This window comes from Hypomesus transpacificus, chromosome 5 (assembly GCF_021917145.1).
Source record: "Hypomesus transpacificus isolate Combined female chromosome 5, fHypTra1, whole genome shotgun sequence".
Taxonomy (NCBI): domain Eukaryota; kingdom Metazoa; phylum Chordata; class Actinopteri; order Osmeriformes; family Osmeridae; genus Hypomesus; species Hypomesus transpacificus.
The window spans coordinates 981,236-997,153 of record NC_061064.1 but is presented as its reverse complement, the minus strand read 5'-3'; the positions used below and the strand labels follow the sequence as shown (position 1 = coordinate 997,153).

Sequence of the window (15,918 nt, the reverse complement as noted above, 5' to 3'; positions counted from 1 at the left end):
CTCTAACCCTAACCTGAAACGCTCTCTAACCCTAACCCTAACCTGAAACGCTCTCTAACCCTGGCACCTAAACTCCTCACATTCTACCAGGTGGCACACAGTCCTCTCTCAGCAGGACGAAAGGAACACACACATACACACACACACCCTCTACCTGGATGTTGTTCAGGTTGTAGGGTTTTGTAGACTGCTGAAGAGGGAAGGGCTTGGTTCTGCTGAGGGCATGTGCTGATTGGTCGGCCGAGGGAAATGAGGGGCTTGGCTCTGCGGAGGGCTCTATTTCAGGGCTCTATCTGCCCTGAAAAGTTGGTGAAGTGTGTCATTTTTTTCAATGGCCTTCAGAGCTTCTGACTGTGAGGACAGGTGGTGCAGGTGTGTGTGTCTGTGTGTGTGTGTGTCTGTGTGTGTGTGTGTGTGGGGGGGGGGGGGGGGATGCCTAACCCTTGCTTAACAAAGCCTCCTGCCAGGGAGCCTCTTACTTACTGTGTCAGACTCAGAACCCAGAAAGAGACTGGAAGATTTCAGAGATCTTTGTATCCCAGTGCTGACCGATAAGACCCTCAGGTCTCACTGTGCTCCACCATGCTGACCCTCAGGTCTCACTGTGCTCCACCATGCTGACCCTCAGGTCTCACTGTGCTCCACCATGCTGACCCTCAGGTCACTGTGCTCCACCATGCTGACCCTCAGGTCTCACTGTGCTCCACCATGCTGACCCTCAGGTCACTGTGCTCCACCATGCTGACCCTCAGGTCTCACTGTGCTCCACCATGCTGACCCTCAGGTCTCACTGTGCTCCACCATGCTGACCCTCAGGTCACTGTGCTCCACCATGCTGACCCTCAGGTCTCACTGTGCTCCACCATGCTGACCCTCAGGTCTCACTGTGCTCCACCATGCTGACCCTCAGGTCTCACTGTGCTCCACCATGCTGACCCTCAGGTCACTGTGCTCCACCATGCTGACCCTCAGGTCTCACTGTGCTCCACCATGCTGACCCTCAGGTCACTGTGCTCCACCATGCTGACCCTCAGGTCTCACTGTGCTCCACCATGCTGACCCTCAGGTCTCACTGTGCTCCACCATGCTGACCCTCAGGTCTCACTGTGCTCCACCATGCTGACCCTCAGGTCACTGTGCTCCACCATGCTGACCCTCAGGTCTCACTGTGCTCCACCATGCTGACCCTCAGGTCTCACTGTGCTCCACCATGCTGACCCTCAGGTCACTGTGCTCCACCATGCTGACCCTCAGGTCTCACTGTGCTCCACCATGCTGACCCTCAGGTCTCACTGTGCTCCACCATGCTGACCCTCAGGTCACTGTGCTCCACCATGCTGACCCTCAGGTCTCACTGTGCTCCACCATGCTGACCCTCAGGTCACTGTGCTCCACCATGCTGACCCTCAGGTCTCACTGTGCTCCACCATGCTGACCCTCAGGTCTCACTGTGCTCCACCATGCTGACCCTCAGGTCACTGTGCTCCACCATGCTGACCCTCAGGTCTCACTGTGCTCCACCATGCTGACCCTCAGGTCACTGTGCTCCACCATGCTGACCCTCAGGTCTCACTGTGCTCCACCATGCTGACCCTCAGGTCACTGTGCTCCACCATGCTGACCCTCAGGTCTCACTGTGCTCCACCATGCTGACCCTCAGGTCTCACTGTGCTCCACCATGCTGACCCTCAGGTCACTGTGCTCCACCATGCTGACCCTCAGGTCTCACTGTGCTCCACCATGCTGACCCTCAGGTCACTGTGCTCCACCATGCTGACCCTCAGGTCTCACTGTGCTTTGAGGCTGTGATGAAGTGTTTACTGTGGTGGGTCCTTGTTCTCCGAGAGGTAAAACGTCTGTTCACCGTCATATCCCTTTAGACAGCAGGAGTGACACGGCCACTAACAGATCCACAGAGAGGAACTGTGGTACTTTGTATTGTTTATGTCTATATTTCTGCCTTCTGTGCAACTTCCACACTCCAGCATGTCTTAATCAATGTTAATTGGCTTTAATTAGCTTATAGTAATTAATTTTGTTTATTTGTGTAAATGGTCCCACTGGGTTGCCTGTTCATCTCGTTAAGGCCAATTAGCTGCAATTAACACGCGCTAATGAGATGGATTTGGAGTCCAAAACAAACAGTGTGCACCCTGGCTGTCCAGGCTGTTCTGGCTTCTTGTGAAAGAGAGGCCAGGTGAGGGCAGCACCCTGGGGGGCTGAGGAGTAACTCCCCTCTGCTTACTGGGGCTTCTCTTTCTCTGCTTTTCTGTCTATGTCTCTCTCTCTCTGTCTCTCTGTCTCTCTGTCTCTCTGTCTCTCTGTCTCTCTCTGTCTCTCTCTCTCTCTCTCTCTCGCTCTGTCTCTCTGTCTATGTCTCTCTCTGTCTCTCTGTGTCTCTCTCTCTCGCTCTCTCTCTCTCTTATACTTAACTAAATTATACGGCTTTGTTACTCTTGTTTTTTTTTTTGCCTTGTGGAGAGGATGCTTGTGTGTGTGTGTGCCACAATATCAATTGTTATTTTATTTTCAGTATATCTATTTATTCATTGCACGTCAGTGTTCATACTATCCTATATTGCAGTCATAGATTCCCTGTTTTCAATGCACAAGTTGCTGTACACATGTAGCATTTGGAGGTGTACCAGCACCCTGCTGCCCTCTGTACCAGCACCCTGCTGCCCTCTTGTACCAGCACCCTGCTGCCCTCTGTACCAGCACCCTGCTGCCCCTCTGTACCAGCACCCCTGCCCTCTGTACCAGCACCCTGCTGCCCTCTGTACCAGCACCCTGTCCTCTGTACCAGCACCCTGCTGTCCTCTGTACCAGCACCCTGCTGCCCTCTCTGTACCAGCACCCTGCCCTCTGTACCAGCACCCTCCTGCCCTCTGTGAACGCAGCACCCTGCCCTCTGTACCAGCACCCTGCTGTCCTCTGTACCAGCACCCTGCTGCCCTCTGTACCAGCACCCTGCTGCCCTCTGTACCAGCACCCTGCCCTCTGTACCAGCACCCTGCCCTCTGTACCAGCACCCTGTCCTCTGTACCAGCACCCCTGCTGCCCTCTGTACCAGCACCCTGCTGCCCTCTGTACCAGCACCCCTGCCCTCTGTACCAGCACCCCTGTCCTCTGTACCAGCACCCTGCTGCCCTCTGTACCAGCACCCTGCTGCCCTCTGTACCAGCACCCTGCTGCCCTCTGTACCAGCACCCTGCTGCCCTCTGTACCAGCACCCTGCTGCCCTCTGTACCAGCACCCTGTCCCTCTGTACCAGCACCCTCTGCTGCCCTCTGTACCAGCACCCTGTCCTCTGTACCAGCACCCTGTCCTCTGTACCAGCTCCCCAAAAATGTGTTTGGTACTATATGTATGTTTTTTTCACCATTTAGATAATTCAATAGCCTATTTTTTCATTTGTAATTGCTCATGTGTGCGTGTTTGTATGTATGTATGTATGTATGTATGTATGTATGTATGTATGTATGTATGTATGTATGTATGTATGAGGGAGAGGGGTTAAAAAAAAAAAAACAGTGTTTATCTGTTATATTGTAATTACTGTGATTATTATGTTTGCTTATTCCATGTTGAAACTGTTGTATGTGTTGTATGTGTCCGTATTTGCTATGCTGGTGTCTTGGCCAGGTCCCAGTTGCAAATGAGAACTTGTTCTCAATCTAGCCTACCTGGCTAAATAAAGGTTAAATAAAAAATAAAGGGGTCTTTTTACACAACTTATTTCCATTTTCTTACAATTTGGTCATACTGCTGGGTGTTGATATCTCAATGGGCACACACGGAGTCTTTACGTATGCACAAGCCATTCTATTCATCTGCTTGACGTGTCTGCAGGAGCCATTCTATTCATCTGCTTGACATGTCCCCAACGTAAAGCCGTAAGAGGCAGCGGTGAACTATTTCTCTCCTGGCGAAAATAAAGCGTCGCCTCTCTCGTGATCTAAGGGCTGTAAAATGAAGCCCATCCAGCGGTGTTGGCTTTTTATTCAACTCCTTCACTCACTTCAGGGTTAGGGTTAGGGTTAGGGTTAGGAGGGAGGCTAACCCTAACCCTAACCCTTCACTCACTTCAGGCCATGAAGACAAATGCTGCACGGTGTTGTCTTCTCGTGCTGCTTTTGCCGTGTTTTCATGGTTCCATCAGTTAAGAGACAGATTTAATGAGACCGATCCAGAATTTCACCTTATATTTTCTATGTCCCAAATTCTCTGAGTTGCTATATTTATCTGCAGTGTTTTGTATTTTGATATATTTTCATGTGTCCCTTTATTGACGCCTATAAATGGACATTGAAGAAAACAATTCTGCACGGATTTTGTACGAAAATAAATATTCCACGTTCAAGAAGATATCTGAAATGTTTCAGTCCATGTGGGGCTGATTGTTCTCATCATTTCCCCAGGCGGCAGATATCAGCGACGCGCAGCGGCTTGCGACAGCGAGGACAAGCCCGCTATCTCCTGGTTCAGGCTCAGAGGAAGGCCCACGTGCATTGCCCACCGCGCGATCATATCTGTAAAGAATGAGCGCCTATCGCTGGACATTATATTATAATCATTAGTGATCCATGCCCTTTCACCCGAAATGTAGAATAAGCTCAGACACATTAATCTATGTAGCAGTGTGTCTGCAGGCTTCTTCTCTCTCCTCGTCAGAGTAGTACGATGTGTCTGTCAAGCCACCATGCTGGCCTTCTTTTGCTAATCAAACGTGGGAAAATGTTTTTTGTAGATCGATTAACTGATATCCAGAATTTAAAAAAATCTTTTGTGAAACGTAGCTCTAGGACTATAATTGTGGAAACATTGTTTTAGGCAAATTCATAGAAATATAAATGACAAGATATGCGCTTGTAGCCTATGAAAACAATCAATTAGTCTGCGCTGTACAATGTACATTAAAATAAGCATGCAATAAGATGATAAATAAAACAAAAATTTCGGTTTAATTAAAATGTGCTGCTATCCCAACTAAAATGTACGCCAACATCTGAATTGGGGGCATGGTGATATAATTTGAAAGAATACACATAGGCTTATGTGCAACTGTAATTTACTCCCAATAGTTTTCACTACAGATAATCCATGTGTCATTTATCTACTTTGGTTCACGCAGTGTCAGCTTCCCCACAATAAATACGCCCCTTCTATAAAAGGTTCTTTTAAAAAACAAGCAAACTAATTTAGACGATAGCGGGACATTTCACCAAAATGTGCCTATATGAAATGCATTATCATAAGTCTTGTTATTGTAATGAAATACTGTACCTTGAGTATCTGTTCAGTATATCTATCCGACACACTAAGTGCAATTTCGAATAGCCTATAGTTTTCTTGATTTAATGCGTTTCCAAACAGTTCCTATATGAATGTTAAAAAGGGCCAGTATTCGCTGTCCCTGGTCGCTTAGCGGGTCCCGGAGAATTTAGAGGGGCATAGTAATTGCCACTCTACCATCAAGCTGCTGATTGGTTTTGATTCAACATGACGTCACGAGACTCTGAATAAGGCTAGCTCGTGCGCTCTCCAAGGCAGACGTATTTCTGCTGCTGCCGCCTATACCCGAGTGTCACTTCAGGAAGATCGGACTATTAGGTCTGAAATTATAGGAAATTTAACATATTTGACACTGCAATTTAACTCTGTTTTAGGCCATCTTAAATCAGATGTCGTGGTCGCAATGTATTAATGCGTAATCCATGCGCTTAAGGGGTTAGACACATCTACGCTCCGGGTCATCATTCCCTTGATGAGGCCTGTCTGATTCTCAAGTTTTAGCTCGTGCGATGTTCAGTCTGTCTTAAGTTGTGCGGCTCTGTCCAAGTATATCAAGAACCCTCATACCTCAAGAAGGACTACATGGAGAAGGACTTTTTAGTAGAGCTGGAGGTTGAGAGGCTCTGATCCGGGTGTGTTGTGGGTGACTGGACCCTCCGGAGGTGGGCTGGAGAGGGGCACATCAGGACCTATCAACTCCACTCTGGAGATACTTTACATCGGGTCAGAAAAGGGAAAGAGAACTGACCCGATTGCTGGAAATAAAACTCAAAAAAATGGTTCACTGCGCTGGCTGTGAAAGGCCCATTCTAGACAGGTTCCTACTCAATGTTCTGGACAGACCTTGGCACATACAATGTGTACAGTGCTGTGAATGTAAATGCAATTTGACTGAAAAATGTTTTTCAAGAGAGGGGAGATTGTACTGCAAAAACGACTTCTTTAGGTAAGCTAACCCACCCGCAATGTGCAGCGAACAGACACCAGTTATTCGGTGATTGTAACAAAAATTGCCAAGAGTTAGTCTTTTTCTGTTACTTAATGTCTATGTAAAAAAATGTTTTAAGAAAACAAAAATAAAATACAAAATCTTTTGCTATGGGCCTTTGTAAAATGTTTATAATGTGTGTGGAATCTAAACCTCTATGCACGGCCTTCAAAATGAAGATAAAGACACAGCTCAGGACGGCTCCGATTATGAACGGTGATCCACCCAAAGCTGCTACATTAAAACTATATCAACGTGTTCTGAGACTGATTCAGAAAAATCGTCCTTTGTTTACATGGCGCTGCACGCGACAAGCCGCGGGGAGGAGAATTATGCCAAGATTCCTGGCGGAGGTCTTGCAGCACGTTCTGCCAGTCGGCTCACTCGCGTATGTTTGCAGTGACTCAAGTGAAATATGCGATTAGAAGGATTTGAATAATAAAAAAGCTGTATGTGGAAAACCGAACCAGCAATATAGGCTACTTAATGCCAGAATGGGATATAGCCCACAATTTGCTAAAAATAGGTTAGATTGCCTTTTGGTCATTATTTAATGGGTGCCCTTATAGGATTACACACATTAAATTACAGATATTTATAACATGTGTCACAACAATGGATAATATACTACAATATGAACATTTAATCCAAGTATAACTGAAACGAATTATAACCTAACACAAGCCATTTAGTCAGATGTTCCATTATGCTTTCATAAAAAATGAAAGCAGAATTAGAAAACGTGGGCAGCATGAAATGTAATAAACCATTTTCTGAGTGAAAATATAGACAGCATTATTTTGTCTGTAGCCATCACCTAACTAAATGCACAATTTTTCGCGTCAAATAAAAATTCACAACGTTGGTTGCATTCGTTTGAAAAAAAAGAAATTTTGTTTGATCCTATTTATTTAACTGATTTCTTAATCTATTCTTCTCGTTTTTCCTGTTCAGGAGATTTGGCACTAAGTGTGGAGGCTGCGCCCAGGGGATCCTCCCCTAATGATTTAGTTCGGAGGGCAAAGACCAAAGTGTTTCACCTCAACTGTTTCACTTGTATGATGTGTAACAAACAGTTATCTACCGGAGAGGAACTTTATATACTAGACGAATTCAAGTTTGTTTGTAAAGAGGACTACTTAAGCAGCAACGGAAAGGAGACTACTCTCCTCTCAGGTATGGAGTCATGATTCACCCTCCACTAATAATAACACGAAGGGAAATTGTCAGTTGTCCTTTTGGTTGGAATAGTTTTGGCAAACTGGGATAGTTGACAATAAAAGCAAAGCATTGATTTGTTTGATATTATGGCACAAATATAGGCCTAATTATTACTAGAGCCATAATGAGGCTTGAACGTAGGCTAGGCCTTTTTTATGATAATTTGAATTATCAGCTGTTATTTTTAGTAGGTCTATGCCTATTGTGAATGTGAAATAATTTTGCCTGCGTTAATTTTGTTACTATACATGCATTATTCCTGCTGTTTTAGATGTAGTTAACTGTTTAAAAATAATTTAAAGTTACGATTATTTTGCTTCTTTTTTTTCTAACGACAGTCACGACCTGCAGTGACCCAAGTCTGTCTCCAGATTCCCAAGACCCTCAGGAAGATAGTAAAGATTCAGAAATCGGGCATCTCTCTGATAAAGACACGTGCAACAATGAAAATGACGAGCAGAATGTCGCCGGGAAACGACGTGGGCCGCGAACCACGATCAAAGCCAAGCAGCTCGAGACCCTGAAAGCTGCTTTTGCCGCCACGCCGAAACCCACAAGACACATTCGAGAACAGCTCGCGCAGGAGACTGGGCTCAACATGAGAGTTATTCAGGTGAGATTTAAAAAAAAAATCCATACGCTACAACTGGTCAACTTGTCACCTTTAGGTCTAAAATAAAACAAAAATCATTGTTAACTGCATAGGCTACTTGATGACATTGTAATGACAGATACAAAGGGCAATAGCCTACCTTATCTACACATTTTGCAGTCAAATCACAGTTTGATATTTTGTAGGCCTAAGTGGAAACGACCTTTAAAGGGAATTGAACTGGATGGTTAATCTAGTACATTTTGGCCTTCAAATTTTGAGGTGCAACATATGTAATCAATTATTAGTTATTTTTTATAATACCATTATTGTAATTTCACAAATCAATATGCTGCCTATCAGTATTGTGTCAACCGTCAGTGTGTGTTTGTGCAGGTATGGTTCCAGAACCGGAGGTCTAAAGAGCGCCGTATGAAGCAGTTGAGTGCGCTCGGCGCGAGAAGGCACGCGTTCTTCCGCAGTCCACGGCGCATGAGAACGCTTGTTGACCGACTGGAACCCGGGGAGCTGATTCCCAATGCACACTTCTCCTACTATGGAGGTAGGCGAGGGTCACTTAGTGTCAGTCATGCTTGAATTATATTATAATCCAATGATCATGTTGTCACTGTTATCATGGTAGCCGGTGCAGTGATGTACAAAAATGGTTATACATGAAATACATGCAGCTGCTGTATCAATAGCCTATACATCAGATCCATATGAGTCCTTGTGAGGTGATAAAGAGATGTTGGTAAAATGGAATTGACTACTTTGTATAGTATGTTCTGCTATATGTTCATGAATGTGCATATTTTCAAGGTTTTTCTTCTAAACAGTACCTACACTTTTGGTGACACCCCTCCTAATGATCCTGCTGTGTGTGCAGATTACCAGAGTGAATACTATGGTCCTGGAGGGAATTATGAGTACTTTGTCCCGGGTCCCCCATCCTCCCAGGCCCAGACCCCTGCAGACCTGGGCTTCGTGGCCTCCTTCCGGCCCCCGCGGGCACCCCCCCTGGGGGCCCTGGACCCCCACCTGGCCGGACACCACCCCCCCTGGAGAAGTGCCCCTGCTACACAGACATTATCTCTCAGCACCCTGCGGACTCCCCCAGCCCTGAGCCCAACGGGCCCGGCTCCATGCACAGCATCTCCAGTGACATGTGTGGGCCCGGGACTACCCCTTCACCCACGCTGTCGCTAAACAGCGGCTACAGCAACCAGCTGTCCCACCCCTCGTCTGAGATGAGCGAAAGGCACTGGCTGGTAGTCAAGAGCCTGCAGCCACAAGGCACAATGACCCTGAATGATTATATCCTGAATTATTTTTATTCATTTGATTTATTTATCTATTTATTGTCGCTTTAATGTCATAAATTAATTTGATCCATTGACAATTACCTTTAATGCTATTGATGTTTGACATGTTTAATGGCTAAAGGGTTAGGATTAATTTTAACAGTTACAAACTCAAACTGCTGTTTGAGTGTATTGTTTGTATCATAGCAACACGTGAACTCTTACTACCTGGAGTTTCTCCTAGCTTTCACAAGTGTTTAATTTAAATGTTCTACAAATGTTGTTGCTCGTATATAATTCTGTCTTATTTATTTGAGGTATTTGTTATATTTAATTTTACAAATTATATTGCAAGTTCGCCTTCAAAAGGAGAACTTTAAAAAGTTATATAACCCTTTAGTTGATAGGAAAAAAACCTTGAATCTTAAGATGAGGTCAATCTTGGATAAATGGTTGGATGGTTTGGGGGTTTAGAACAGTCAGCTGTTTACGTACATTCTGCAGTGACCACTTCAGGGGTTTGCATATCAGCATTGTTTTAAACCTCTTGATTCCAATAGAAATAACTCTTTCAAGCAACAAACCAAACTTTTGTATCTATTCTATTTATAATATGGTTGTTATTCCTCACTGTGCTAGTTTGTATTATATATGTTATGAAACCATGTGAAAACACTCATAGACAGTTGCCAAATAAGGATCACAGCACAAACCCTGGAAGTGCTTGCCCCTCCTCTGCTGAACATACTGTAGGATTTGAAACAGCATGTGATACCAGCATGATCAGGTGTGGTCTCTCTAAAGGTCACTGTGTAGGAAGCAAGCACAACTCTGAATTGAACAGTCATAACTTTTATGTCTTTATATGAAAGCCAAATTATTAAATATTGATGGTCACATGTGCAACCAGCAACTTCTTGTGACGTATTTAACTGCTCTGATAAACCCAAGCCTAATTGTGACCTCCAGTGCATATTAGACCATTCACTGTACAATAAAAACACATTGAAGCTATAACAGTTAAAACTGGTTATTACAATAGGCTACAAGTTGGCTCAAATCACTGCTAATTGTGCTTATGCTTACTATTGTAAAGTACAACACAATAATAGCCCAATAAAACCCTGTTTATCTTGGGAATTTTGCTAAAATTCAAGTAAATCAAAATAACTGAAATTTTGACATGAATACCAGACCTTGAGAATCTCTCCGATTATTAAGTGGCTCATGCAATACTCGAAAAAATTTCTCTTCGGACTACAAAGTCTACCTTAAAGGGAGGTATCAAATGCGTTTGTGCTTTACTTGCACTTTGATGTCCGTATTATATATTGTGTTTTAATTCGGAACACAAGCATGTAGGGAACAAAATGAGGAAGCTGTCATAACTGGGATTAGGAGGACATGTGAATGATTATCGATGTTAGGTTATGTGATACGTTTTATAGCGTTTATACGTTTATTTGTTAAAGCTCACTGAACTTTAATACACACCATTCTGCATCGCAGCTCGTTTCTACTCACACGTAATAAAGAAAGAAAAACAACCCACACAATATGTTGCTGCTTAAGGATGTCGTTGTCACCTGTGGACAAATGCAGTAAGAACCGCTCACACACGCCACCCTGGTTTACAAAACGAGTAGAATGAACAGGCGCGTATTGGTGACGTAGTATGCAGTCATCAATATGCGATTTTAAATATTGGTAACACGCAACCCCCCTAGAACAACAGCGTGTATTGTACATTGCACAATGGCTGGTTCAATATCACAGCAGCTGGAGGATTTATTAAACCCTCTCCCAAAGTTCGTGGACCCAGAGGATGATCATGATGAGGGGTATGTACTATATTAACAAGGAAGAAATAAGCAGTTCTTGTCTGCAGTAACAGTTCAACTCACCGGCCGGCGAGCCTCATGCCTTGGACATGTGTGTTGCAACCGCTATCTAGCTAGCGAGCTAGATGCAAAGGCAGCTACGAAAGTCAGCACTGGCACACACCCCGTCTTCTCAATAAAACATAAAAGCGAACACACAAGGTGTACACCACGTGTCTATTAACTGTTGTGTTTACATTATTATGGCTGACACCGACCGCTAACTTGCTGGATGGGACTAGTGGAATCCTTTTCAAGTTGGCTCGATTTGTGTAGTTGAATCAAGACTCGTTCAAGACATTTTAAAATGTTTTAAGACCGTACAGAGTACTCTGTTGCACTCTGTTACCACACAACTATGTTGTACACTATAGTTGAACATGTGAAGTTTGCTAGCTTTACAGATCTTTCGTGACTCAACAACGATATATTGCTACATGGTAACGTACTGAATGGTAACTCGCAGCTTAAACAAAATATGTCCTTTTGGCTCGTTTGACTTTAAATTGCTCGCCAATGTGTGTGTTATTTCCAGAGACTAAAGCCAAGGTGATAGATACTTTTGATGAGGGTGATGAGGAAGAAGATGGCGTGTCTTTGAGCGCACTGCGTAAACAGGCCACAGCCCTGCTGCCAGAGACGGACAGCAGGTACCAGGGCAAGACCACCTCTCGCAAGGAGCTGCTGAGGGACATCACAGGCTCTGGTGAGTGCAGGAACGCTTTCTTTTTTCTTGGGTAGACTTAAAATACCCAAGGAGGTAGTAAACTATGTATGGAAGCTGGGCTAGGAGGAGCCTTGCTGTGTGAAGGTTAGACTGGTCTACAGTGACCCTCAAGTCAGTAAAGTGTCAACAGGAAACATCCTTCTGTGGAACTCTGCCCTCTTGTGGTCTTGAAAGAAGGCCCCTGCTCAGAAGACAACCTTCTGAGCAGTCTCGCAACAACATACTAGTCCTAACCTAATACTAGTTCTGATGTTCTGGCCGATGCTCTACAATGATTTACTGTGATCGCATTACCCAACACAGCAATACCACACAAATCTCTGTATCGTCAACACTGGTCCGGTCCAGTGGTTCAGTGTCTCCCTTACAGTGTTCTCCCTGTTGTACTCATCAGTTCATCTCACAGACCTCCTCTGTGTGGATGACAAGGCATATTACAAAAGCAGAACAGCTTCAGTGTGGCGTGGGGGCCTTCTTGTTGGTTAAATAGACCCAATGTTTTGCACTTAACTAAACTAATCCCAGTTTATACAAACAAAATGCTGTGATGAAGGCAGAGATTTGCAAGTCAAACACAGGGGTATCTAATCAAATGCAAGCCGAATAGACTGTTGATTACTGCTGTAAACAGATTGGTTCACGGCACATGGACATATTATTTGGAATCTACAAGCTAGGACATAACAGCCTACATGACATAACGACCCTATGTCTGACCTCCCTGCTGTAGTTTTTGATATCTTTGTCCATTTCCCATATCTATCTGTTGAGAATGAATACAGACTCCACCTCGGGGGGGTGGTTGAATGTTGTGAATTGAACACAACTTCTTTTCGTCTTTTAGGAGATGAACGATGATATTGAGGATGAAGGTGAAGAAGAGGAGGAGGGCGATGGCAGTGATGAAGAGGAGGGCGATGGCAGTGATGAAGAGGAGGGCGATGGCAGTGATGAAGAGGAGGGCGATGGCAGTGATGAAGAGGAGGGCAGTGATGGAGCTGAGGAAGAGGAGGCTCTGGAGGACAGAGGGGAGGCGGGGCTGTCCGAGGTTGGAGGCTTGGTGTCCAGGATGAAGAGCACTGAGCTGACGTCTTCCTCAACGATGGACTTCCACATGCTTGACGGCAGGGAATGGACGACCTGGGGGAGGACGACATGGATGGCAGCTCCCAGGAGGACGGAGAGAGCTCCCAGGAGGACGGAGAGAGCTCCCCGGAGGACGGAGAGAGCTCCCCGGAGGACGGAGGAGAGCTCCCAGGAGGAGGGAGAGAGCTCCCAGGGGGAGGAGGACACAGAAGATGAGGAGATGGAAGATGAAGATCTGGGAGCTGTGAGGACTTTCTCTAAGGAGAAGGTAGATGAAGAGGTGGAGAAGGGGAAGGCAGTGAAAGACCAGCTGGGTATGTATCGCTCTGCCGTGTGGAGTTGCTGTTGTAGAACTGAGCTATTCTGCAAAATGTTTTTATCGATTGTGTTTCATCCATACAGCTCTTTGGGACCAACTGCTTGAGGGACGAATCAAAATCCAGAAAAGCTCTTGTGACAGCCAATCAGCTTCCTCAGCCCCAGACCTTTCCAGAGTTCAAGAGGAGGGGAGGAGCTGAGTTGGCGGGGGCGCTGAAGAACAGTAAGTAGTTTGACACCAGGACCGCTTTATCATCCCTCAAAAACACATTCTGGATATTTTATTAGTTGCTTGTCTAAAAAAAACTCTCATGATTGTCAGCTCTCACACAGCAACACATGATGACATCACATGATGACATCACATGATGATGATGCACTAATATAAGATGAGTGATTCGGCTGTCAACATTCCACTTCATCAAATTAAATGTAAAATAAACATCTTCACTTTCTGCCTGGTAACGGTTGATGGATGACAGTCCTCAGTGGCTATTTCAGTGTTTATTTCAAGTTATGCAGTGCCAAAAACATGCATTCCTTTTTTTATAATAAATGTAAAATACAACAAATGTGTTTACATGAGGACCTAAAGAGTTTGGCTACTAGAGGCAGTTCCATCACTGCAGGATCCCTAAAGTGTAGCTCAACATTTCCTTCCTTCAGAGGTTTTGTGTTTTTGAGTCCTTGGAAGGGTTAGGCAGGAACCCTCTCATTTCATTTCTCCTTCATTGTTGTTTGAACGTGACTGATTTGATTCTCAAATAGTTTTCTCCTCCTGTTGTACTCAAGGCTTGATAGTCCTGTAGTCCTCCCCCCTCCCTGAAAATCACTCGGCACAGTTTTATAATCAATGCCCACAGTAACAGGGTTAGGGTTAGGGTTAGGGTTAGGGTTAGGGTTAGGATTCCTGTGGCCACGGGCAATTAATACAGTTTTCTCTCTCTCCACCCCCCCTCCCCCCCCTCCACGCTACGAGACACTGGCTTCTTCTCATTTGCATATTTATTGCATTGGACTCAAATCTGGCGAGTGATTGATGTGGAGCCTGCCTCCTGAATTTTTAGCGTCCCATTATGATGAGGGAGGAGGGGGGCGAGCTGGTGTACTTCTGATGAGGAAGGAGGGGGGCGTGCTGGTGTACTTCTGATGAGGAAGGAGGGGGGGCGTGCTGGTGTACTTCTGATGAGGGAGGAGGGGGGCGTGCTGGTGTACTTCTGATGAGGGAGGAGGGGGGCGAGCTGGTGTACTTCTGATGAGGGAGGAGGGGGGCGTGCTGGTGTACTTCTGATGAGGGAGGAGGGGGGCGTGCTGGTGTACTTCTGATGAGGGAGGAGGGGGGCGTGCTGGTGTACTTCTGATGAGGGAGGAGGGGGGCGTGCTGGTGTACTTCTGATTAAAGTTAAAGAGGACCCAGTCAGTTCCCCTCCTGTCTCTTCATTCGCCCAGCCAGTCTGGAGAGTTTAGCGGCCCCGCTTTAATGGATGTTGACAAGACGTGGACCAACATTCCACGCCTAGGATCTAAAGGCCTGCGGACGAGTCAGTCACGCCGGGGGATAACAGGCTTGGTTGTTGTTTTGGTTTGACAGGTGAAGTTAAGAGAGATATTGTTATAATTATGTAGCAGTGTGGTCGCTACTGCGATTGTCCCTACCCAAGACAAATCAATATTTTACAGATTTAGTTTCACAGATAAAGACAGCCACCCTCCTAAAGGGGATACCGTAGAACCATCACCTTCTGAATGATCCTGTTAAAGATGTTATTGGGTAGATTTATTCTGATAGGGTAGTGTGACAGGGGTCTCTGTGAAGATGGTTATAAGTGTTGCTAACAGACTCCCTTCCTCCCCTCCCCTCCCTCAGGTCACAAAGCCCTGAAGGCCCTCCAGAGGTCTCTGCTAGAGCTTCAGGACCAGCTGCTGTACCAGAGCCCCGACACCAGGCCCCTGGCCCTGGGCAGGAGGTGGGGAGAACACAGGTCAGGTTACCTCCAGTCTAGAGGTACTCGTAGTCATGCATACTGCATGTAGGTTGTTCGTATTTGTTTATTTCTCTGTGCATCAGCATGTTTCAGCATGTGACAGTGGCTGTGACCTCTACAGTGAGGAAGAGGAGATTCAGAGTGATGAAGAGGAGCAGGAAGCAGGGCAGGAAGTGGGGGTTTCCGTGGCGCCCGGAGGGGAGGCGGGGCCTCCCAAGCGTAAGCTAGACATGGCAGAGTAACCCAGAGTTCATGGCCAAGCGTTTCGCAGCCTTCCAGCCCTACAGGAACACCACCCTGCAGAGCTGGCAAGACAAAACCAGACTGACAGTGGGGAAGGGGGCCAAGGTCAGAACACACACACTCACACACACACACATGTAAACACACACACATTATACACACACACACACGTATGTGGGTGCCTTGTAAGCACCTGCAGAGTCAGAGAATTCTCATAATTCAAGTTTCCTGTCTCGAGTCAGAGACACAAGTCCCCATGTCTATTTCTGAATGCAGAGA

The 15,918-nt window shown here is 45.8% G+C and overlaps 2 protein-coding genes across 2 annotated transcripts; both read left to right on the top strand.

The window, feature by feature from the left end:
• Positions 1–6,071: 6,071 nt before the first annotated feature.
• Positions 6,072–10,216, top strand: lhx1b (LIM homeobox 1b). Its single transcript, XM_047020903.1, is given in 8 exon segments — positions 6,072–6,241; positions 7,238–7,277; positions 7,279–7,459; positions 7,843–8,117; positions 8,493–8,658; positions 8,986–9,155; positions 9,158–9,367; positions 10,205–10,216. Coding segments are annotated over 8 exon segments (1,224 nt in total).
• Positions 10,217–11,092: 876 nt separating this feature from the next.
• aatf (apoptosis antagonizing transcription factor) lies at positions 11,093–15,867 on the top strand. Its single transcript, XM_047020902.1, is given in 9 exon segments — positions 11,093–11,240; positions 11,816–11,986; positions 12,402–12,436; positions 12,966–13,407; positions 13,496–13,536; positions 13,538–13,634; positions 15,279–15,393; positions 15,518–15,635; positions 15,637–15,867. Coding segments are annotated over 9 exon segments (1,248 nt in total). The 5' UTR covers positions 11,093–11,155; the 3' UTR covers positions 15,781–15,867.
• The last annotated feature ends 51 nt before the right edge of the window (positions 15,868–15,918 follow it).